At 40.7% G+C, this 24,955-nt stretch overlaps 2 protein-coding genes across 20 annotated transcripts in view; both read left to right on the top strand.

Annotated features, from left to right (window-relative positions):
• The window catches only part of IL1RL1 (interleukin 1 receptor like 1), a 104,175-nt gene extending 94,833 nt beyond the window's left edge, over positions 1–9,342 (top strand). For 12 of the 16 annotated variants that reach the window (XR_014839650.1, XR_014839652.1, XR_014839653.1 and 9 more), the window contains 2 exons: positions 217–384; positions 3,933–9,342. Coding sequence is in view for 12 of the 16 variants with exons in the window: in XM_085016099.1 (XP_084872225.1) it covers positions 217–384; positions 3,933–4,315 (551 nt within the window). In the remaining 4 variants the exon portion in view is untranslated. The remainder of the gene's footprint in view (positions 1–216; positions 385–3,932) is intronic. The other 4 variants (XM_013995915.3, XM_085016102.1, XM_085016101.1 and 1 more) reach the window with 1 other exon arrangement.
• A 2,049-nt stretch (positions 9,343–11,391) lies between these two features.
• The window catches only part of IL18R1 (interleukin 18 receptor 1), a 41,537-nt gene continuing 27,973 nt past the window's right edge, over positions 11,392–24,955 (top strand). For 2 of the 4 annotated variants that reach the window (XM_021085851.2, XM_021085848.2), the window contains exons 1-5: positions 11,392–11,560; positions 11,893–12,062; positions 18,447–18,532; positions 21,850–22,093; positions 24,778–24,943. In XM_021085851.2, coding sequence (XP_020941510.1) covers positions 18,475–18,532; positions 21,850–22,093; positions 24,778–24,943 — 468 coding nt within the window. In that variant the 5' untranslated portion in view covers positions 11,392–11,560; positions 11,893–12,062; positions 18,447–18,474. 4 annotated transcript variants of the gene reach the window in all.

Raw genomic sequence — 24,955 nt, 5'->3', positions numbered from 1 at the left:
TCACTCTGAGATAATAGAAAGGAGACCTTTGGAACTAAGACTTGTTTCTGATGACATTTTGTGGCAGTAGATTGTTGTCACCATTTCTGGATTCTAGGATATTTGGGGGAATGAGATGCATTCACCAATAACCAAAAAACTCCCTAAAAAATGTTTACCGAGAGCCCAAATTTTAGGACCAAGCAATAAAGTTGTGTTTCTTTTTCTCATGTTCAGATGGAAAGATCTACGATGCTTATGTAATCTATCCACGGAACTGCAGAAACAGTCAGGAGGGGGTTAGCCCTGTGGAGTCCTTTGTTCACCAGATTCTGCCTGACGTTCTTGAAAATAAATGTGGCTACAACTTATGCATTTATGGGAGAGATCTACTCCCTGGAGAAGGTAAAACTCTCAACATACATAGGGAACAGAAATTCACATTCATCAGAAGGCTAAGTGATAGGTGGCCTTATCTCTACTTTGGATCAGGAGCTTCAATCATTATTCAGATCTTAAGACTAGAGCTTTTAAATATTTCTCCTGGAGTTCCCATCGTGACTCAGCGAAACTGAATCTGACTAGCATCCATGAGGTTGCAGGTTCGATCCTTGGCCTCGCTCAGTGGGTTAAGGATCTGGCATTGCTGTGAGCTGTGGTGAAGGTTGCAGATGATGTGGTTCAGATCCTGCGTTACTGTGGCTGTGGTGTAGGCCAGTAGTTACAGCTCCAAGTCGATCCCTAGCCTGGAAACATCCATATGCCTTGGGTGTGGCCCTAAAAATTAAAAAAAAAAAATGTCTCCAGAAGGAGATGGTATCTCCTTCTTTGGACCTTCCTTCATCACCACCTGGATCTTAAGATCCTCACAGTTGTGTCAGTGATGTGAAGACAAGCTGAGGCATCCTTACTTGTGGATTTAGCAGAGCCCTGACGTTAATTTACATCCACCACTAGGACAACTGACATCTCTATTCTCTCTAGAAAATTTGAAGGAGGACTTCAAAAAAGAATTTTGTTCTACTCTTCAGAGGCATTGGCAAAAATATGTGAGAGGACTCAGAAAGTCTTTATGATTTTCCTTATGAATTTCTATTCTCATGAGGACAAATAGCAGTGTGTCTTCTGTTTAATTTTTTTCACTGTTCCTGGAGTTTTATTTTTTTATTGTTATTTCCCCAATACAATTTTTTTTCTACTGTACAGCATAATGACCCAGTTATACATAACATGTATACATTCTATTTTCACACATTATCATGCTCTATCATAAGTTATTAGACATAGTTCTCAGTGCTACACAGCAGGATCTCATTGCTAATCCATTCCAAAAGCAATAGTTTGCTTCCACTAACCCCAAGCTCCAAATCCATCCCACTCCCTCCCCCTCCCCCTTGGCAACCACAAGTCTATTCTCCAAGTCCATGAGTTTCTTTTCTTTGGAAAGGTTCATTTGTGCCTTATATTAGATTCCAGATGTAAGTGGTATCATATGGTATTTGTCTTTCTCTTTCTGACTTACTTCACTCAGAATGAGAGTCTCTAGTTCCATCCATGTTGCTGCAAATGGCATTATTTCATTCTTTTTTATGGCTGAGTAGTATTCCATTGTGTATATGTACCACATCTTCCTAATGCAATCATCTGTCAATAGACATTTTGGTTGTTTCCATGTCTTGGCTATTGTGAATAGAGCTGCAGTGAACATGCAATAGACATTTTGGTTGTTTCCAGGTCTTGGCTATTGTGAATAGAGGTGCATGTGTCTTTTTTAAGGAGAGTTTTGTCTGGATATATGCCCAAGAGTGGGATTGCAGGGTCATAAGGTAGTTCTATGTATAGTTTTCTAAGGTACCTCCATACTGTTCTCTATAGTGGTCATACCAGCTTACATTCCCACCAACAGTGCAGGAGGGTTCCCTTTTCTCCGCACCCCTCCAGCAATTGTTATTTGTGGACTTATTAATGATGGCTATTCTGACTGGTGTACGACGGTATCTCATGGTAGTTTTGATTTGCATTTCTCTAATAATCAGTGATGTTGAGCATTTTTTCTTTTTCTTAATATCTGTAACTGACATCATGTGCTTTTGAGAGTTGGGTCACAATTTCAGCATTTCAGTCATCCTCCTTCTTTCCCTCCATATGTATAAGTACCTATGAACCCTCCTTCTGACTTTTCTGGAATTTCTCAGGGAACAGAAAGCATTCAGAGTGTGTGTGAGGCAGGGCCATGATGAAGGTGAAGTCCTCTGAAGATAATGTGAGTTTGAACTGGCAGTGAGTTTAAAGTGGCATGCCTACAGAAAAGAGGGGTTAAATTGCCTATGGAATTAAAAGTACACAAGACTGGTGAATCTGGTTTTTCCTGGAATATCTGGGTAATGTTAATGGTCTAGTACTGGCTTGAGAGACAGGCAAAGTGCACAGTTCAGGAAAATGTAACTCACATCTCTCCTGAGGCTCTCTTCTCCCTCCAGCTCTCCCCACTGGGTACCCATGCGAGTAGAGAGTGATGTCATGGTACTCAGATGCTCTTTGCATGTTACAGATTGGCTCAAGAGTCTGTGGAGATTCTAATTTTTTGTGATGTCACACCAGGTGCTACATTGGGCCGCAAGCTCTCCATCTGTCCTTTCTTAGATCCTCCAATCCTGTGTCTAGTTACAACTCTCCCCAGACAAGCGTGAGTGCCCAAACCTGTGTTGTTTTTATTCTGCTGTTTTTCACTTGGAAAGATGTCCAACCTCCTGTCTTGCAACTGTATCCCTGATCTTACCTCAACTGTAAAATAAAATCCAACAAAACAACACCAAACTTTACTCTTCCCTTGGAAAAAGTTTATGACTGGCCCATGCAGGGTATTTCTTCCCATAAGTTACCTTCCATTTGCTCCTTCAAATCCATTCTGCACCCCCTCCATCCAGTGGCCCAGGTGGCTGGTCCTTATGGAAGCCATCACCGCCTTGCCCTCTGTTCCACACTGGGCTTGGCCAATGGGAAGCACTGGCAGACACTCAGAGGGCAGGGCACCTCCCTGTCCCCATTGGGTGGGGTCACCTGGGTAGCTGTGCTCCTCTGCTGGAGCACCAGATCCTGGCATCTGGCCCTCCTCAGCCTGGTACACGAACTTGGGTTCCACAATCTCTCTCTCCCCTTCATACCTGGAGGGTGGTCTCATCTCCAGCTGTGGGGTCCTGAAAATCTCCCATTGATTTCTTATGGTTCTGCTCACATCCTCTATAAACTGTCTTTTCATTAAATTCTCTTTAGTTATTGCCTTTGAGTGTACCGAGCTTTCTGTTAGGATTCCGGATGACACAAGGTCTCTGTCTGGCACTATTTCACATCTATTTCCTGTTTCAGACCACGAGGACTAGCGGTCTTTAGCCCCCACTCTCTAAGAACATCTTGAGTTGTTATGTTTGGGGTTGTACTTCCTTAATCATGCCGTTCCCCCCTTGCTGGGAGAAATAGGTGTTTTGCATGTTCTATGTCCACCCAGAAGTTCAGTGAAATCACAGTGGAGTTGATGCTCCATAAACACTGATTTGATAAAGGAATCCAATCTTCTTTAAGGTTTTTTTCAGTCTGGATCAAGTAGGCTTCTAAAATAGAACTATTGGCTTCTAAAATAGAACTATAAGTGGATCCAGGGCTGCCTAGAGGCTTTAATCAGTTCAGAGAGGTCCCGAGCTTGCACTCCTTGATAAGAGATTTAAAACTCTAAGTCCATTTACAACATGTTAGCACATTTTCTAAGAATATAGTGTGTAGCCAGTGACCCTGAATTCCAAGTCCCCTGTTCTATATCTCTATGTGCCCATTGAACTGATGGACTCTATTCAGTTAGGCCTGCCCTGCCTGGGAGCGGAGAGAGCTTGGGGCTGATATTCTCCTAGTGAGAGGGGTGTGTGTTGTCTTAGCCCTTTCATCATGTCTTTTATTACCAGATACAGTCACTGCAGTGGAAACCAGCATCCAGAAGAGCAGGCGGCACATTTTCGTCCTGACTCCTGAGATCATACACAGCAAGGAGCTAGCCTATGAGCAGGAGATTGCCTTGCACAGCACCCTCATCCAGAATGACTCCAAGGCCATCCTCATCGAAATGGAGGCCCTGTGCCCACCTGGTGGACTACAGTTTGGGGAGCTCCAAGAGTCCCTCCAGCACCTCATCAAAGTGCAGGGGACCATCAAGTGGAGGGAAGACCATGTGGCCAACAAACACTCCCTGAATTCCAAGTTCTGGAAGCAGGTGCGGTACCACATGCCTGTGCCAAGCAGACTTCCAAGAAAAACTCCCAGCTCCAAGGCCCTGAGTGCCCAGGAGTAGCCCCGCTTGCTTTGACAGCTAACACACCCTGTTTTGTGGCTTCAACCTCCTCCCAGCTGGGTCTCGCTGCTATACCAAACACTGGGAGCTGAGGCTCCAGAAATAGGAATGTGGAGGGTATTGAGACCTCAGGTTCCATGTACTAACTTTACTTCCCTTTCTCTGATTCTGGGTGGATGCAAAAAGCATCCTCATTCATCCTGAAGTCCCCTCTGCCCATCTCACACTCCTTCCCATTTCCTTGGCTAGTCCTTCTCCATTGTGGCCCAGCATCTTCTCACTGCTTCCTTCTCTCTCTCCTGCTCGTTTTCCCTCATTGATATTCTACATTTTGACCACACTGAAAGTTTTCAATTTTCATGGAATCTTGAATAACATTCAGATTCCCTCAAGCTCCACATTGGTACTAAACCTTGTTCACAACATGCCAGAATGTATTAGATTTTATTTGGTCAGAGGCTTAAGCTTTATCATCCCAATATTGCCAGTTTTGTTGGAGTACCTTACTCAATTACCCAATTGACATTATAATCAAAATTTTTTTTCAGTTCTAGAATTTCTTTCACATATTTTTATTCTCTTTAAAAAAATTTTCTCACCATAAAAGTTATAGAAGGACCAGAAAATATGAAAGAAAAAGTAATAGAATATTCATAAATGCCTTGCCTTAAGATTATTAATTTAAAATTTTGGTAAATTTGCATTTAAAATTTTTTAATTCATATTTAAATTTATCATTTATACTGTTGTGATTACACAGTGTGTAGTTTTCACATTTTTTTCTGCTTTCATGATAAAAGCATTTGACCTATCATTTAAGTTTAACATTTTACAATATTCATAGTATTCCATCTCATGGTTATGCTACTGATGACATGCCTAATTATTTATTGTTGGATAGCTAAGTTATGTCCAATTTAAATAGCCATCTTTATAAATCATTCTCTAATGACCATACCAGTACATCTTCTATCTCCCAATTAAAGCATCTTTTTTTTTTTAATTTGAGAAGCTTGGTTTGTTGTAACCTTTATATGAAATGAGTAGCACATTTTGGCAGAACAGCTTTGGTAAAACGGAAGTTAATTTGCACAGTCAAGGCCACTACCATCAATTCCTTAGTGTTCACAGGCCTTCAGGGGCTTTAGAACACACCATAGCTAAGACAGAGCTGCCTCAGGCTGGGAGTCCTGTCGGAACTCAGATTTTGCACATGGCTGGAGATCTTACCCTCAACAGAGCTGCTAGTAAATTGTATGCTTTTGTATTTAACTGCGAAAGAAAACTGTGCTCCAGACCCTTGGCAGGAAGTATAACCTTGAACTCTCTGTCTTTTAACACCTTGCAGAATCTCACCTGAAAAGAAGTCATATTTCTGGAAGGTTGCCTGAAGGATCTATAGTTACCCATGCCTCTAGATACACTATAATCTAAATCTATACACCCAGGATTGGCATTGCCAGATAAAATATAAGACATCAGTTAAAGTTGAACTCAGAGGATGAAATTTCATCTGAAATGGATCCGAAATTCAAATTTGGCTGAGGGTCTTAGATCTTTCTTGGCTACTTCTAGTTAACCTTCCCTAGTCTTATTGTGCTTTTATGTGGTGACATCTGATTTTACTGAAATACTAAAAATTTATCCAATGAAAATGATGCTATGTAGTTGATTGATTAAAATGATAGAACTTGGAATCAAGAAGTCATGGAGTTCTCACTGTGGCATAGTGGGTTAAGAACTTGACTGCAGCAGCTCTGTTCACTGAAGAGGTGCAAGTTAGATCCCCGGCCAGGCGCAGTGGATTAAAGGATCTGGCTTTGCCACAGAGGTACTGTAGGTTGCAGTCACAGCTCAAATTCAGTCCCTGCCCTGGGAACTTCCATATGCCCAGGGTGCAGCCATAAAATTTAAAAATAAACAAACAAACATATCATTCTCTACTATCAACCAGCTGTGTGACCACAGAAAATTATTTATCTACTCCAAAACTGAGTTAACTTAGGCAAAATAAGAATAATAATTCCAAATACTTTGTACTTCTATGCTAATCAAATGGAAAAACAAAGTATTTAAACCATGTGAGAATTCAATAAATGACAACAGTTGTTAAAACATTTCACTGTGCTTCTTGTAATATGGATTATATTCTATGTTCTCTCTCAGTGAGGACCTCTCAAGAATAAATTCTGTCCAGACTTACTATCAGGAAGAGATGTGCCTTTATTCCTGCTTCTCCACTCACCTAAAAGAGGTGTTTTTGACTTATGAACATAAGAAATGTTGGAACTGATTTTATTTCCTTATTTACATTAGCTACTCAAAAGCACAGAGCCAAATTTGAGATCTTTCTACAGCAACTATATAGGCTATCAAAACAAGGGTTTTATAATAATCTTTTCTCTAGCTCATAATAATTTTGTCTTCAATTTGCCCCTCCCATATTTCTTTTTTAAATGTATTTTATTAAAAAAAAATTTGTCTTTTGGTCTTTTCTTGGGCTGCACCTGCGGCATATGGAGGTTCCCAGGTTAGGGGTCGAATTGGAGCTGCAGCCACCAGCCTACACCACAGCCACAGCAAAGCCAGATCTGAGCTGTGTCTGCAACCTATACCACAGCTCATGGCAACGCCGGATCCCTAACCCACTGAACAAGGCCAGGGGTCAAACCTTCAACCTCATGGTTCCTAGTTGGATTTGTTCCCACTGTGCCATGATGGGAACTCCAATTTATTTAAAAATTTTATTAGAGTATATTTAATTTACAATGTTGTGTCAATTTTGGCTGAACAGCAAAGTGACCTCATCATACACATACATATATTCCCTTTCTTGCATTATCTTCCATCAAGGTCTATCTCAAGAGAATGGATGTAGTTCTCTGTGCTATACAGTAGGACCTCATTGCTTATCCATTGTAAATGTAATAGTTTGCATCTACTAACCCCATCCCACTCCATCTCCCCTACCCTGGAAAACCAAGTCTGTTCTCTCTGTCTGTGAGTCTGTTTCTGTTTTGAAGTTGGTTCATTTTTTTTTTTTTTTTTGGTCTATGGTATTAGTTCCTTTTGCAAGTATTCAACAAACATCTACATTTTCTGAACTTGTGCTGAGTATTTCTTTGGGAGGGGTAGGGAGAGGAAGGATACAGTTGAGCAAGGCATATACTTATTTACTTTATGGAATTTGGAGTCCCCTTGTGGGAACTTGGAAGAGGAAACACTTCAGAGAATACAAACAGGATTGGTGTCAGGAAGAACTCTGACACTGCTCAGCTCTTTTCTCCATCGTTTCTTTTTCCAAACTTACACACAACCTCCCAAGTCACCTGAGCTCCCTGGACCTCAGTTTCTATAACTGAGAAATGGGAGGATGGAGAAGAAGAGCTGTGAGGGCTTTCTCAGCTCCGACAGCCCGTGTTTCCAAGATGCACCCTCACAGAGAGGTGGGGGAACTGCCAGGAGACCTAGCTTCTTGTGGTTGCGAGGCCACCTTCCTCACTGTTTCTTCTCTGTACAGTGAAAGTAAGAGATGCTCCATCTTCCACACAAGTCGAGTGAATGAAATGACTTCAGCTAAAACTTGTTGGGTGTCTACTTATGATCATGGTGAAAATTCCCCTGAATTATAAGATCACCAAGAATTATTTTTAATCAAATCAAACTTGCCTATGATAAAACTCAGAGCCTGAGTGATGAGTTGTGTAGTTATCATACCTGTGTAGTTATCACCCACCCCCAACAAGAAAGAAATATTTCCTTCACCCTGGAAAGACTCCTCCTGCCATTTCTCAGTCAATCCCTCTCATTTCTCAAAGGATTAGTCTTTTCAGATCTTGGAAGTCATATCAATAAATTCATATCAATCATGACATTATTTCCACACAATACAACATTTATATCTCACTCAGTTATTGTAAATCTTTTGTACATTTTAAAATTGGTGCTGTTTCCTTTCATTATTGATGTGTAGAAATTATTTCTATCGTCTCAATGTAAGTTCCTTTTCAGAAAGATGTAGAGTGAGAATTTTTCCAGGCTTACCTATTCAATTTGCTAATCATTGATTAGCAGACATTTAAATTTTTGATAACATTCAATGTATCAATTTTCCTTACATGTGTGCTTTCTGTGTCCTAATTGTTTTACTTGTCCCAAGGTCATTGGGATATTCTTTTAGGTATTTTTATGAACTGTCTATGGTTCCAAGTTTTTAAGTCTATGATCCACTGTGAATTAATATTTGTACTCAGAATGAGGTAAAAGTCAAGGCTCTTTTTTTTCCCCAGAGAGATACCCAGTTGTTTTAGCAACATTTGTGAAAGATTTTACATTCCCTGCTGAACTGATGTGGTGTCTTGGTCAAAAATCTATAGGCTATATACGTGTGGGTCTATTATTATTCTCTTAATTATTTTACACTTATATGTTCATGCAAATATCACATTGTCAATATTACCATTGCCCTATTATAAACCTTTAAGTTGTTGTAATCCCTCTAATTTTATATTTTGCTTTTCAAGATGGTTCTAATTACTCTAGATAGTTTTTATTTTCATGTAAACTTTAGAAACTATTTCTCAATTCCTTTGAAAAGCCATTCTGTGATTTGGATTGGGATTGCATGAATATACAAACTCTGTAACCCATAGAGCCTAAAAATGTACAGACTCTATAGAGTCTCCAGTTTGTGCAGAAGAGCTATTTAAACAGTGAGCCTCCCAATCCATGAACATGTTATAGCCTTCCATTCATTGAGGACTTTGATTTCTCAGTAGTATTTTGTAGATTTCATATTAGATATCTTGTACATCTTTCAAAAAATTTATACTTTGGAATTTTATTTTTTATGCTATTACAAGTCATATCTTTAAACAAATTTCCTTTACTAGTGGCTAGAACTACAATTGATTTTTGTATATTCACCTTGTATTCCATGATCTTGCTAGACTCACTTATTGTTTCCAGGAGGCTTTTTTGCAAGATTGCAAAGGGTGATCTACATAAAATCATGCCCTCTGTCAAAACCAATAGTTTTATTTCTTCCTTTCCCATCTTTATGCCTTTTATTTTTATTTCTTTACTAATTAGTAAAAACAATTGTCCCCCTATGGGTGCGGCCAAAAAAAAAAAAAAAGAGAGAGAGAAAGATATGTTCACTTTACTCTATGTATGTTATTCTTCAATAACATCATCACAAATAAAACTGAGAAATCATTAGTCTCAGATTTAACAGATTGTGCATTTCCCCACACTTCCACAACTTTCAGTGGATCTTGTTAGTCTCAGTTGCTGTTCTGGAAAGTATAAATTGTTACAGCCTTTTCTTAAAGGGAAATTTTCCAGATTCTCAAAAAATCTTTTTTTTTTTTTTTTGGCCTTGCCCACAGCATATGGAAGGTCCTGGGCCAGGACTGAACATTAGACGCAGCAGCAGGGACCTGAGCCACAGCAGTGACAAGGCAGGATTCTTGACCACTAGGCCCCCAGGGAACTACCCCCATATTTCTAATGTATACACCACATCAGCCATCCTACTTCTAGTAATCCATCTCAGAAATAATAGCAGAGGTGTAAAAACATGTAAGAGGGAAAATGGTAGGATTATTTTTTTTTAAAGAACCACCAAAAAGTAGATAACAATTTAAATTTTTTAAAAAGCCAAATAAATTAAGGAGAGAACAGACTGAGTGCACATCAGCTAACATCAATCCCAAATCCCATGAAATCAGAGAACATTTTAAAGTAACTAGTAAACCCATGATAGCACAGGAAAAAATAAAAGAAAATAAAAATGATTGTCCTGGCGTTCCCGTCGTGGCGCAGTGGTTAACGAATCCGGCTAGGAACCATGAAGTTGCGGGTTCGGTCCCTGCCCTTGCTCAGTGGGTTAATGATCCGGCGTTGCCGTGAGCTGTGGTGTAGGTTGTAGACGCGGCTCGGATCCCGTGTTGCTGTGGCTCTGGCGTAGGCCAGTGGCTACAGCTCCGATTGGACCCCTAGCCTGGGAACCTCCATATGCCGCAGGAGCGGCCCAAGAAATAGCAAAAAGACAAAAAAAAAAAAAAAATGATTGTCCTAGGTGAGAGCTGACATCCTTATCTTGTTCCCCATCTTAGGAAAATGCCAAGCATCTCACTATTAATTATGAAGTTACCTATACCTTTCTTGTAGGTGTTCTTGTCAGATTAAGAATGGTCCCTTCTATTCACAGTTTCCCTAACGTTAATCAACAAAGGATGTTGAATATTGCTAGATGTTTTTAATTGCTTTTTGTTTTTTGTTTTTGTTGCTTTTTAGGACTGCACTGGCAGCATATGGAGGTTCCCAGGCTAGGGGTCTAATCAGAGCTACAGCTGCCAGCCTACACCACAGCCACAGGAATGTAGGATCTGAGCCGCGCCTGCAACCTACACCACAGCTCAGGGTAAGGCTGGATCCTTAACCCACTGAGCAAGGCCAGGGATCGAACCCACAACCTCATGGATCCTAGTCAGGTTCAGTTAACCGCTGAGCCATGACAGGAACTCCAAAATGCTTTTTAATTGTAATTATTGAGATAATTGTATGATTATCTCTTTTGTTATATGGTGAATCATTTTGATCGGATAAAAAGAATGAAAATCACTCTCATTATACATTTCCCCTGTCAGCTGTGGGTTTTGCTTTTCATTTTTGTTTGAAAGATCCAACTACAGACCAGTAGTCTCTCCTGAGTTCCACCATACCATAAAAACTTAGAAACACATCTCCTAGGGCCTCCTTTTCTTCTAAACTATTTAAAATCTCAATTCAACACCTCTGCACCGCTCTCTTACTTCCCAAGAGCGAACCTCGACCCTGCAAACTAAGCAGAAAGCCTTAGGAGCGACCTGGAACCTGAATCCTTGAACGAAGGCGACCTCTGCACCTTTGCTTTATCTCAGGGAGCCGCCCCGTGGAGCTGGGACTCCTCCTCCGCCTTGGTCCTGACCCCAGCCCGCCTCAGCCCCAGCCAAGTGCAGATGTTGACTCTTCACCTGGCTCTGGTCCAGGCAGGGTTCGTAGGAGTTGCCCCGCGCGCCCCCTCCCGGCCCAGCAGGTCGCCGGGCCCTACACTGCCCTCCGCCTTGCAGCTTCCGGAACCAAGGTGCGCCGCCCCGGCCCCAGGCTCCCAGGAGAGGTGCCTAAGTTTCCAGCTACGCGACTTCGCCCCCGCTCTCGAGCCGCGCTCGGACCCCACGGGCGGGGTTCTGGGCGAGAGGAGTAGGTACCCAGCACGCAGTGAGGCGCGAACACCCCCGCCCGGGAGAGCCCTTAACTCAGGGAGCCCCAAACCGGAGCGCCCTCACCGAGGAGCGTCCCCTGACCCGGCGCTAACCTCCAGGAGGAGCATCCCCGATCGAAGCGTCCCCAAGGAAGAGCATCTCAGACCCAGAACCCTCCCAGGCCGCCGGGCCGGGAGCAGCGCCCCGCTCAGAGCACCTAGATCCGGAGCAGCGCCCCATCCGCAGCCTCCGCCAGCCGAGTTTCGCCAGATGCTTTATCTTTCTTCGTATTTTCTGTTCCTTTTTCTCTTTCTCTTTTTTGTTTTTCAGCCTTCTCTAGTTACCTTATCAGTTTAATCACACTTGCGGCTCCTCTGCTTTCTTCTCGTCTTGAGGTGCTAGGGAGGCAGAAGTTGCTGTTTCTCACCTGCTTTCTCACCTGCCTCCGCCATCCAGGAGGGACAGGCTCCCCGCCTCGGCCTCAGGGACGTCGTCTGAAGGTAAGGACAGACCTGCCTCTGCCACCTGCACCCGGCCCGCTGCCCTCTGCGGCAGGCAGGGGGCAAGGAGCAACCCAGCCTCAGGAACAGGGATCCCGAAAGGTCAATTAAATATGCATATAGCCATTTTAGATACATATAACTTTAAATATAAAGTGTCAAATAAATTTTCTTATTATTTAAAAAGTATATGATATATAATATACTTTTAATTGGTGATTCAGCATCATCAATTTTCCCTGATAGAAGAGTTTTAGAGGTTAAAACAGGCTGGGGTTTTTTGTGTTTTGTTTTGTTTTTTTCTGGAAAGGTGAGAACAGCTAAAATAAATGATACTTTTCATTTATTAAGCACGCACTTGCGTCTGACACTGTAGAAAACTTTTAGCTGCATTATTTTTGCTTAAGCCTCCTACAGGCCAAGTGTGTTTCTTAAAAGGAGGGGAACCCAAGCAGAGAGGTTCAGAAGTATATCCAGGGCCTCGAGCTTCTAAGCAACAGATCCCAGCTTCACACCCAAGTGCTCCTGATTTCAAAACCTTTGTCTTTGTCAGAGGTACGTCCAGAAGGCCAGCAGGCTGCATGGCAGCTATCAGACAAACAGATAACCGGGCAGTCCAGTGAGATACCAGCCCCTGAGGTGACTGCGTACACAAGAGCCATTTGGTGTTGTGCAGTACTGGGATCTGGGGCCCACTTCTCAATCTGGGAGCTTTGGATGGGCTGGGAATGCGGGAAATTGGGGGGGAAACTGGGCTTGTACAGGTTCTGGGACGGGGGGAGTGCTTCTGTGAGCAGACAACCCTTGGACCAAGTTGTAAGGATTGCAGGGCCGGGCTGCTAGAATTGAGGAGGGTGGTCCAGGCAGTAGGACTGGTACAGACATAGGTGGGGGTAGGGGGAACCTAAGAATTCTAACAGCAGATGTTTGTGTGACAAAGACTGGGAGACAAGAGTGAGTCTCCTGGCCTGGCAGATGAGAAACCTAAGTGGACAAACATTCTTTTTTAGAGTGGAAGTGTGTGTGCACGTGTGCATGCTTGTTTGTGTGTGTGATATCCAAGATCATTTTTGCCTCTTTGCATTTGATTGTTTTGTCATCTCAAAGAATGAGCGAAACACTTCTGTCTCAAAGAATGTAAAGAAAGAACCACGTTTACAATCGCCGGATGTTGTGATTCTCATCAGGGTAGGTTCTCTTGGGAGGCGCTCAGTCACAGGTTTGGCTAATAAGAGTGATTTACCGTGAGCCACTCTCCATCTGTTTATGTAACTTATCACAATGACTTTATCCTTGTATCTCTCAGTCATTTGGATTTGATCATTTCTTCTGGTTGAGGCTCAGAACTTTTTTTTTTTTTTTTGCTTTTTAGAGCCGCACCTGCAGCATATGGAGGTTCCCAGGCTAGGGGTTGAATCAGAGCTACAGCCGACGGCCTACACCACAGCCACAGCAACGCAAGTTCCAAGCCATGTCTGCAAGTTCCAAGCCATGGCTCGCGGCAACACCAGTCAACCCACTGAGCAAGGCCAGAGATTGAACCTGCAACCTCATAGTTCCTAGTTGGATTTGTTTCTGCTGCACCACAGTGGGAACTCCAGAAAGAACTTTGAAGTGGCCTAACATCTCTGAGTTTCTGTGAATTATTTTTTTCAAGATAACTATCACTTTGCTCAGGATGGGGTCTATAAACAGAGCAATTGGGTAGATGGAGGGGGCTTGGGAGATGGCCTTTGGACACTCTTGAGGGGCCTTGGACTGTGTTGCCTTGGGGGCAGAGGGAGTCGTCAGCTTATATCAGACCTTCATCCAAGGTCACACAATTTTTGCAAGAGAATCTTTCATGCCACTTAGTGATTTAGGGAAGGTTTGTGAGTATTTTTTTTTTGTGTGTGTTGTGTACACACATACATACCTTCATATATACACATGCATATATTCATACATATACATGCACAAATATTTATATCTTAATTATTAGATATTATTATTAAATATATAAGGTATTTTAAATTTACTTTTAAGTATACAGATAAGTTCCCCTAGATCAGTATCTCCCTGCCTTAGCTACGTATTAGAATCACCTGGAGGATTTTTACATTTCAGTATACCCACATGGTCCTCCAGACGTGTAGGTGAAACTTAGGCATTATCTTTTTTGGGGTAGGGGGTGGAATCAAATTTGAGCCACAGCTGCAACCTATGCCACAGCTGTGGCAACACCAGATTCCTTTTTTTTTTTTTTTTTTTTCTTTAAGGCTGCATCTGTGGCATATGGAAATTCCCATGCTAGGGGTCAAATCGGAGCTACAGCTGACAGCCTACACCACAGCGACAGCAACTCAGTATCTGAGTCATGTCTGTGACCTACACCACAGCTCACAGCAACACTGTATTGCTAACCCACCGAGGAGGCCAGGGATCAAACCCAAATCTTCGTGGATGTTAGTTGGATTTGTTTCCTCGGCACCACAACGGGAACACCCGAAACACCAGATTCTTAACCTGCCGTGCCAGGCCGGTGATTAAACCCAAGCCACTGCAGACACAATGCCAAATCCTTAACCTGTTGTGCAACAGTGGGGACTCCTGTTTTTTTTTCAAGCTCCACATAAGAAAGACTACCCTAGACTAGATTAACGTCAGTTGTTAAAACATACTTTTCAAGATGTTATTATTCAAGAAGCATGTCACAGGTAGAAGATTATCTTAATCTTTTAACAATGGATCAGATAATCACCTAAAACTCCAAACTCTCTATATTTTGTGAATTTAATGCATTCATTAATTCAGCAAATAACAGATAAGCAAACAAACATAAAATGATTATATGTCAGTTAGTGATAAGTGCTCTGAATAGATAAACAAAGCAAGGTGGGAGAGGAGAGACAGAGAGTGGTGTGTGTGTGTGTGTGTGTGTGTGTGTGTGTGTGGTGTGTGCACATACTTGCGTGTATTCGGCCCTAAGCAAACATTAGATTTTTGGCATTAGATTTTTCTAGATTACTCAGGGAGGCCCTATACATTATAATGAATGGTGTCAATCAACTATAAAGGAAAGATAGGGTTGTTTAATCTATGATAGGAAAGTAATTAGTAGCCATTTGGGAAAAGTAAGTTAAGTTAGACCCTGTCTTCATACTAATCAACAAAATTAATTGTTAATGGATAAAAATTAAATGCAAAAAAATACCACTAAGCCATTAAAATGTAAGAAAATATAGATAAGTATCTATCTGACTACTGAGGGCAAAAGAATGTTCTAAATGTAAAAGTTGGGTAAAAATCACAGCAGGTTAAGGATCCAGCATTGTCTTTGTGGCATTTCATATTCGATCCCTGACCCCTGAACTTCCATATGCTGTGGCTGAAAAAGAAAAAAAAAGTTATGGAAAAAAATCACAAAGCAAAATAATGATAGGTTCGATTGCATCAATGTAAAATCGTCGGTATGCTGAAACTTCGAAAGAGGAATTGAAAGGGAAAACTGAGCAACACGGAAAAAAAAGCACTAAAAATTTAAGAACTAGATAAAAAGCATAACAGCATGGAAATAAAATAGCTTTAAAATGATTACTATTTTGCTTCATTTGTACCATTAGAAATGCAGGTTAATAATCTATGAGGTACCATTTTCCCCGTTTGAGTAGCTAATTCGATTTAAAGAATGAGGATGCTTAGTGCTTACGTGAGTGTAGTGGAGGAGTGCTGTCTGCACTACTGAGGGATGTTCCTTATTATATTTCTGGGTGCAGCTTGGCGGTATGCATTTATCATATGGAAAATGTATTCTTTGACTCAGAGTCTCTACTGCCAGGTAGTAGCACCAAGAAAATAATAAGAAATGTAGATACATAATAGTAGCTCAGCGACATTTATTATTCTCCAGACTCTTTGCCGCTGCAATGCAGGTAAACTTCTCATCAGCTAAAGGAAGTGGTGGTGTCGTTTCCTTTTATGGATAAAGAAATTGAGGAACAGAGATGGTGAGAGACTGGCTCAGTGTTATTCAGCTAGTGAAGAGTAGAATGAGGATGCAGATCCAGCCAGTTTTTGCCACAGTGTGCCAAAAACTCATCCACTCTGCCTTGAAGGAGAAGTTGGTCAGGAGTTTATTTCATAGTAAAACTGTATCTTGTGCATTATGATATATCCTTATGAAGGAATCTTGTGTGGCAATTAAAATGACGTTAACAAAGAATTTTTTGACGCAGGAAAATGCTATTTTGTTAAGTAGGAGCTGCAGGATATAAGATTATTTAAACATCTTTAATTGCAAATACATAGAAAAGGTACAAAAAATGCTAAGTCTAATGTATGTTGAGATTATTTTCTTCTTTTCAATCTTTGTCTTATAAATGTTACTATAATTGGCATATATAACTTCAGAAATCAGAAAAGTGTTTTTAAAAAGAAAGAAAAAAGAAACAGGAGAAGAAATTTTAAAATTATAAAAAAGCAAAAAAAATCAACATCGAATGTAAAACTAAAAAAAAAAAATCCCTACATGCAATAAATGTAATGTTTATATTATCAAACATGCATTTTATTAGTACCTACTAGGAAAAATCTTTGACATTTCTCAGAATAGCTTTTCTCTCAGGAAGGAGTACCATTATTTAATACCTCAATCTTTTAAATCCATAAGCACATTCACAATTCTATATATATATATATACATATATACATAGAGTGGTGCAAATATCAGCTAATTTGTATACTGGGATGTTGACATGTTTCATATTGAAACTCAGAGTTTACTAATCAGAATGCCGAATGATCTCATGATAATTTTACCTCTGAGTAGACCTTGAAAATTAAAACAAACAAACAAAACCCAGAGTGGCCTTCACAAGGCTATGTTGACCAGAGGAAATAACATTTTTCATTCTAAGAGGCTAGATAGAGTTAATAAGTGTGCGTGTGTGTGTGTGTGCACACGCGCGCATGTGTGTGTGCATGCGTGGGTGGGGGATTGATTTCAAACCATAAGCATATCCTAATTTGGTTATGAACAATTGGTACTTTCCATACATACTATCCCTCTGTCTTTACATTACTGATGCTTATCTCTCAGAAATTACAGCAAATGCTTGGTGATGTTACTCATAAGGATTTATGTGAATGGTTTGGCGGTTTAGCCATTAAACTTCATCAAGGATTTGGTCATTAACAGTCCTCTATTTTTAGTAGGAGGGGTGAGTGACAGTTGGTGAGAGAATTATTGGGGGCTCAGAGGCTACCGTGCACCTGGGAAGCCTACATAAATACTTGCTCATTGGATCACTCAGTACTTGTGGGAGATAGGCCTTTCTTATCCACCTCACTTGAGGAGTGAGCACACAGGCTCTGCCACTCCTACATCACTTGGTTAAGGTTGCACAGCTTGTTAAGACTTCAGCAAGAATGCCAGCCCAGTTTTGTGTGCCCTGGAAATCAAGCTCTTTTCGTCATCCTGTGCTTTTCTCCACCCAGTGGGCCTAGACTGCATACAAGGAACATGAGTTTGGTCATGAAAGATTCAGCCTTGGTGTATGAGCACCAGTGCACCCGTCCTCACGTCTCTCTCAATTTGTCATTAGAGTAAAAGGCAAATTGGAGTAACATTGAAATTCAATGCAGATTTGAGTTCACTGAGTCGATGTCAGTTAGGGATCTGGATTGTAGAAAATGCCCGATTTGTGTCTACATTTCCTAAAACAAACACCACGGGTATGGGAGTGTAGACACCTGCCCGCACGCCCACACCATTCCTCTTTTGCAAGTGTGTTAATGAGCGCTTACTATGTGTGAGGCCTTGGCTTTAGTGATATGGCGGTGAACAAAACAGACTTCGTTCCTAACTTATGAAACACTTGACTCTAAAGAAAGAAGATCAGTATTTAAAAATCCAACCCGTAAGTGAAAATCATGGTGAATATTTTGGTGTGATGAAAGAAAAATAAAAAGCAGCTGAGACCGACACACACACACACACACACACACACACATGAGTTCTACATGGGCAGAACTGCCATACATATCTCAGCATATCCCACCCTGCCCATTCAAAGGATAGTAGATTTTCTGGAAATACTGTTGTTCTCACCTTCAGCTTTGGGGAAAGATTTAATGGACTTGGCCTAAAATATAGCAGATTCTCTTGTCTTAGAAAATTGCATTATTAGGGATTTCCTCTGGATGCCCAAATTTATTGCCTTTACGTTTTATTAATTCTACATGGCTGAAAGGTCTGAGGGAAAGTTGTGACTATATTAAGGATATGAAAGTTTGCTGGGCTGATTTTTAAAAGTCTGTATGCCAGAAGACTTTTTAAAATCTTCATAAGGCAGATCCACTTTTGTTTAAAAGTCTTGGCTGAACCTGTCTTATTCTGTTTTCCAGAGAAACCATTTGAAGCAGAATCCTAACCATGCATCATAGAGAAATACCCTTGACACTTTTGATACTTATGTTTATAAGCACCTCAGGTAAGTAATTATAATCAGTCAAAAGCACAATGAATTGAAAGTCTAGAGGGAATATCAAATTTTTCCTTTCTTATGTGGAGGTGGCTACCAAAAATGTTGAGTTTATGAAAATTTGTGGTTTAAAATCTACTTTAATCCATTCATCTGTTGATGGCCATTTAGGTTGTTTCCATGTCTTGGCTATTGTGAATAGCGCTGCAATTGAACATAGGGCTGCATATATTATTTAATTATAATTTTGTCTGGATATATGCCCAGGAATGGGATTTCTGGGTCATAAGGTAGTTCTATATAATAATCCAATGGAATACTACTCAGCCATAAAAAAGAAAGAAAGAATATCATTTGCAGCAATGTGGATACAACTAGAAATTATCATACTGAATGAAGTAAGTCAGAAAAAGAAAGACAAATGCCACATGATATCACATATGTGTGGAATAGAAAATGTGGCACAAATAAATCTTACTTTAGAAAGGTGCCAACCATCTGGTGTCCCTGGCATAGAAAATAAAAGATTCATAGGAATGGGATCAAATAAAGACTCATATGGAGTTACTGCAAAAGAAAAGTTTCAGCCCTATGAGTTTATGTAGAGAGAATGGGATGTGAAAACTTATATCCTGAAATACATTTGTCTGACGTGAAAATTTTTTTCGTGTTATTTGAAACTAAAGAGATCACAGCCATCCATATTACTGATTTTTAGAAAATTTTACAAGCATTCTCTCCTCCCAGAAATGAAGGCAAAGATTTGCCCATTGTTTAGGAAATGAAGAAAGTGAGTGAGTACCTTACAGATCTTAAAGAGAATTATTAGAGGTTGGAATACAGGAGAAGGAGACTACTTGGGCCAGGAAGGCAAGTGGCCTTTGTATCAGGCATCAGGTACCAATTTTAATTCATTAGCAGTCACAGCTTGGAGACTTGCATTGAGAAGGGTTCTGAGACCTCAGCAGGGTTCTCAAAAGAAGAGTTCCATGATTGATTAACAAGGCTCTCCATTGGCTTTGGAGAAGAAAGAAGGGGCACAATTACTGATTTACATCAATTATTTAGGAGTGGGAAGACATGAGCCTATACCCCTGCTTTGAGAATTACTGAGGAAGGGATTGTAGTTAGGTTACTGATACTTTCAGATACGTCAGTTCCAATATTGGGGTGCATTTACTTCATTGAATCTTTATAATGTGGAGATTCATACAATGCACTAGTGCCCAGAGGTTAAAGGGAGGAGACAGACCTTCTCTTCTTGATATGGAAGGACCTATCAGTGAGTGAAACTAAGGTGCAGGAAAGTGTGCATCATATGAAAGGGTGCCTTGCTCCACTCATTTCTCCAATAAAAAGCATTTCTTATGCACTGTTAAATGTCAGATTGGATTTCTGAAGCCATTCGCTGCCTGGGCAGTGTGACCTTTCAACTGCCAACCATGCACCCTGGAGAGTCTGTGTTCTAGGCTGCATTTCTTTAGGTGATAACTGCCCCTAACTGATAACTGGTGCCTCTATCTGTACAAACATAGGCACAGGTCTTCATCAAAGCTTTTCTAAGATTGGCCAAAACCTGGAAATCACCCAAATGTCCAACACCAATAGAATGCATAAATAAATTGTCAAATATTAACACAATTAGATACTACAGAACTATGAAAAAAAGAACAAACCACCATTACATGCAGCAGTATGAATGCCTATCACAGACATGATGGTGTATCTAGATGCAAAAGAGCAGGAAATATATGATTCTTTTGTTCGTTCTTTCTTTCCCCTCTCTCTGTCTTCTCTCTCTCTCTTTCCCTCTTTCTCTCTTTTGCTTTTTAAGGTTGCTCCTGCGGCATATGGAGGTTCCCAGGCTAGGGATTGAATTGGAACTACAGCTGCCGGCTTACACCACAGCCACAGCAATGCCAGATCCAAGCTGTGTCTGTGACCTACACCACAGCTCACGGCAAGGCCCGATCCTTAACTCATGAGCAAAGGCAGAAGTCGAACCCACATCTTCATGGATACTCGTTGGGTTCGTAACCCGCTGAGCCACAATGGGAACTCCCCAAAATATAAGATTTTTGCTCTTCATTATATGCCTATTACATCTCTAAAACTGGAAAATAAATTAAGCTGTTAATGACCTACCATCCTTTTAGGTGTCAATTAAATCTCACACCCATACATACACATGCATCGCACCTCTGAAGTTGAAGTCCTGAATTGTTAAGATAAAGACTCTGTAACCACCACCAGTCACAAAGTTGATGTTCCTTATGTGTTGTTCTTCGAGGGAAATTTGACAGCCATGTTTTCAAAGACTGCTTTTACTGCTGGAGCCACCTCTTCCATACCTTGTGGTTAACAACACTGAATTAAAAACAGACAGTCACTTTGAGAAATAAACCCTAACCTCAGAGAAGGCATGTGCCCTCGATCAATTTAAGGCTTCTCATTTTCAAAATGCAGCCAAAGCGAGCCACCAGAAGAACTGTTGGAAGTAAAGATGAAGGAGAGAGATGACCCTGTGTAGCCCGAAGAATCAGACAGATTCTAAAGCCAGAGTATCTGGGGTAGTTGAGAAAGAGAAAAGGCAAGAAGGCAAGAGAGAGAGAGAGAGAGAGAGAGAGAGAGAGAGATGGATCTCAGAAAGGGGAAGCGACAAATACCCAGATCTGGAATAAATCATGAAATAATTATCAATATGAATTATATGAATCAAGTCTTGATTATCCACATGGTAACCTAGAGAGGTAATGGATTTACACATATTAGCTACCTAACCATTCACCTCCCTGGGGAATGGTTAGCTAGGTAGACTGATTAAGAACAAGACCTGTGAGGTTTCTGGAGATGCAGGTAAAAAAAAAACTGATGTCTTTAGGTTCCTCTTTTTTTTTTTTTTTTTTTTTTCCATAGAGACTCCTCAGCTAGGTAGGGGTGTTTGGGCGTGGATGTGGCAACAGTGACTTTGGTGGCTTTCCTTAAGAGGAAGTTGTACTATATAACATTTTTTTTAAAAAAAGATTACAATGCATATATCTGTCTTCTAGCTTTGGTTGGTTATGTTCTGGTATCTTCCTGTTTGGAAGAAGCTGTTGGAAGGTCTGTCTTTGTTTATGTTCAGAAGTGCCTTCCCTCTAGAAAGATCAACCTCCTGTTGCTTAGGGTTGGAAAGATGGACCCTAAAATAAAAGAACGCACAGAATGGAGATGTTGAGATTTTTCAGGATGTTCTTACAAAGCCAGACTTTTCCACCTAATGCATTAGGGGAAAAAAATTACCTTTATCATTCTGGGTTTTTTCCTTTTACTTTACTAATTTTTAGAAGAAATTTGCATCTCACGTCATCACATTACTGCAGTTGAAGGGGAACCTTTCTATCTGAAATGTTGCCCATCTTCATCTGAGCATAAGAACAAAACCACCACCATAAAATGGTACAAAAATGAATCACATGGACCCACTGAGCTGCGCTCTGGTGGTTCACCCAGGATTATTTTGCATGATTATGTTTTGGAGTTTTGGCCTGTTGAAATGGATGATAGTGGATCTTACTCTTGCCGAATGGGGTGAGTACACCTTCTCCTTGTGCTGGTATACTTCATAGCACTCTTGGACTTTGTTCAGCAAGTCAGATAGACAGTCGTTGGGAAGGTCAGATAATCCATGCATTGTCTTCTCCCTACTCTTCCTACAACATGAAAGAACTGACATTATACTGTTTAAAAATTAAAGACTGCCCTTGGGTTTCTTATCTTAATGATCTTAATGAAAAGAGATTACCTTGATATGATTGACATTCAGAACTTATTTATAAAACAGAAACAAACTCACAGATTTAGAAATTGAACTTGTTACCAAAGGGGAAACTGTAGGGGGAGGGATAAATTGGGAGGATGGGATTAACATGTACACACTACTGCATATAAAATCTATCAGTGTTCTATGATAACCTATATGGAAGAAAATGGCTATCAGTATGTATATGACTGATTCACTTTACTGTACACCTGAAACTAATACAACATTGTAAATCAACTATACTCCAAAATTTTTTCATTTTTTATTTTTTAATTTCTATTATAGTTGATTTATAATATTCTATCAATTTCTGCTGTATAGCAAAGTGACCCATTCATATACATACACATATATACACACACACACATATTCTTTTTTTCACATTATCCTCCATCATGTTCCATCACAAGTGACTAGATATAGTTCCCTGTGCTACACAGCAGGATCTCATTGCTTATCCACTCCAAATGAAGTAGTTTGCATCTACTAACCCCAAACTCCTGGTCCATCCCACTTCCCCCCTACCTTGGCAAGCACAGGTCTGTTCTCCATACCTATCTATGAAAAAAAAAAAAAAAAACTCCAATAAAATTTAAAAATAAATGAAAAATATGATTTACTTTCAGGAAATTCTTGCCAAAGATAAGTGAGGACTGAATGACATTCATTTTAAAATCCAACTGTTTCTGTTATCTAGAGCCACTGGTTGAAAGAAATAAAAGGTTAGGACTTCACAATGCTTTAAGCAGGTAGTGAAGGGGGCAGCATCAGCTTCCTGGGTGATAACCTCTGGCTAGGGATACAGGTTGAAGTTGGTATAGACACATCCTAGTCCAGTTTTCAGAGGTTTGTTGAGAGCAACGTGGCAGTGCTGGTGACAGATGTGGGTATCAGCCTGTCACAAACCTACAGCCAGGAGCAGTGGCGGGGGGGGGGGCACAGAAAGGGCTTTGCACACACAGCCTTCTCAGGGTTTAACCCTAGAGTCTTTCAGGATTTTCATAGTCAAGGGACCTAAATTCTGTGAAAATGATGGCAATGCACTGAATGTGTCAGCGATCATTACAGAATCTGGTTCTCTTTATACTTTATTCAGTGAGATGGGGAAGGAATAACGGGACCAAAAGACCCCTATGTGATGGACTGTTAGTGAGAACATGGGTGACCTAGTGTTTATCAGGTACCTTTGCGATGTTGTGTAGGTACGTGTATGCTCACGCACGTGTGTGTATTTTTATAGATATCTGAGACTGACCTGTATAAACTAGTTCAGGGCCAGATGGGTGGTGACAGTGTGCTGTGAGATGTAGTGGGTGTCTTTCCTGAGCACCTGTGGAGTGAGACCTGATCATTATCAATAGCGCTGTTGAGTGCAGAGTGAGATACCACAGTGAAACCTTGATATCCCTCCTGTGGTTTTGCAAAAAATGAGGTCATTTGGGTTTGTTTTCATATGTAGGAACTCCCAGGTGTCAGAAAAAAAAAATTTTAACTTTTTTTTAAGCGATGAATTTTATGTGACCTTTTAAGAGGGACGATTCCAGAAATGGGTCACAACTGGATCTTTTCACACTAAGGTAGAAAGTGTACTTGAGTTGGGTTAGAGAAAGAACAATGGCTACCTAATCCTGATTGAAAAAGGGTGTGGGTTTGTTGTCTTTTTGGGCCATACCTGAGGCAGATGGAAGTTCCCAGGCTAGGGTTCGAATCAGAGCTGTAACTGCCAGCCTGCACTACAGCCACAGCCACGTGGGACCCAAGCCATGTCTGGGACCTACACCACAGCTCATGGCAACGCTGGATCCTTAAACCACTGAGCAGGGCCAGGGATCAAACCCACATCCTCATGGATCTTAGTTGGGCTCGTGATCTGCTGAGCCACAATGGGAAATCCTAGATTCCTAATTTCTAATCCAAAGAAACTGCTCAATAAGTCACTTTAAATGATAATACAGCTGCAGAGAGGGCAGCCACTCCAGCCTTGGTTTACCCAACAGTGAGAGGAGGACTAGAACAAGATGCCCTGAGAAATATAAAGCCCAGTGTGTATATACAAACCATCAGAAAATGTGGAAACCCTCATGAATCCACCTCTACTCTTCCATCCTGGGTTAAGAATCTTTGAACCTGTCCATCTTCAAAGATCTTTACAGTTTTAAACATTTCTGTCCTAACATCAGTGATATACATAGTGTGGTGTATGTAGGGGTTTTTGTGTGTGTGTGTTCAGGACATCCAATTTTTCTCATTTACTGTCCCCTTCGCACATCCCATGACTGTTGTGAAATTTCTCACTGTGCTGAACTGAAAAGAGAGCAGGATTTGGGCATCAATGAGTGAGTCTCTTTACACAAAAATAAGGGAAATTTTTCACTGGATTTTTTTACTAAAAAGTGGTATTTGCCAAGTCTTCATACTAATTATAAAATATCTCTAAACCTTTATTTCCTAGAAATGATACTCAAGCCTGGAAATTAAATGTCATCAGAAGAAGTAAAAATAGTTGTTTTACTGAGAAACAAGTAATTAGTAAAGTTGTGGAAGTTAAAAAAACTTTGCAGGTGCCCTGTGAAAATAATTACTTTCAAAACCTGGCCAACAGAACGTCATTGTACAAGGTAACACTTTTT

Source organism: Sus scrofa, chromosome 3, assembly GCF_054392235.1.
Source record: "Sus scrofa isolate SSC_HxYL_T2T_F1_AM1 chromosome 3, Sscrofa_HxYL_maternal_Yorkshire_Landrace_v2.0, whole genome shotgun sequence".
Lineage (NCBI taxonomy): Eukaryota > Metazoa > Chordata > Mammalia > Artiodactyla > Suidae > Sus > Sus scrofa.
This window is presented reverse-complemented; position numbering and strand designations above follow the sequence as displayed.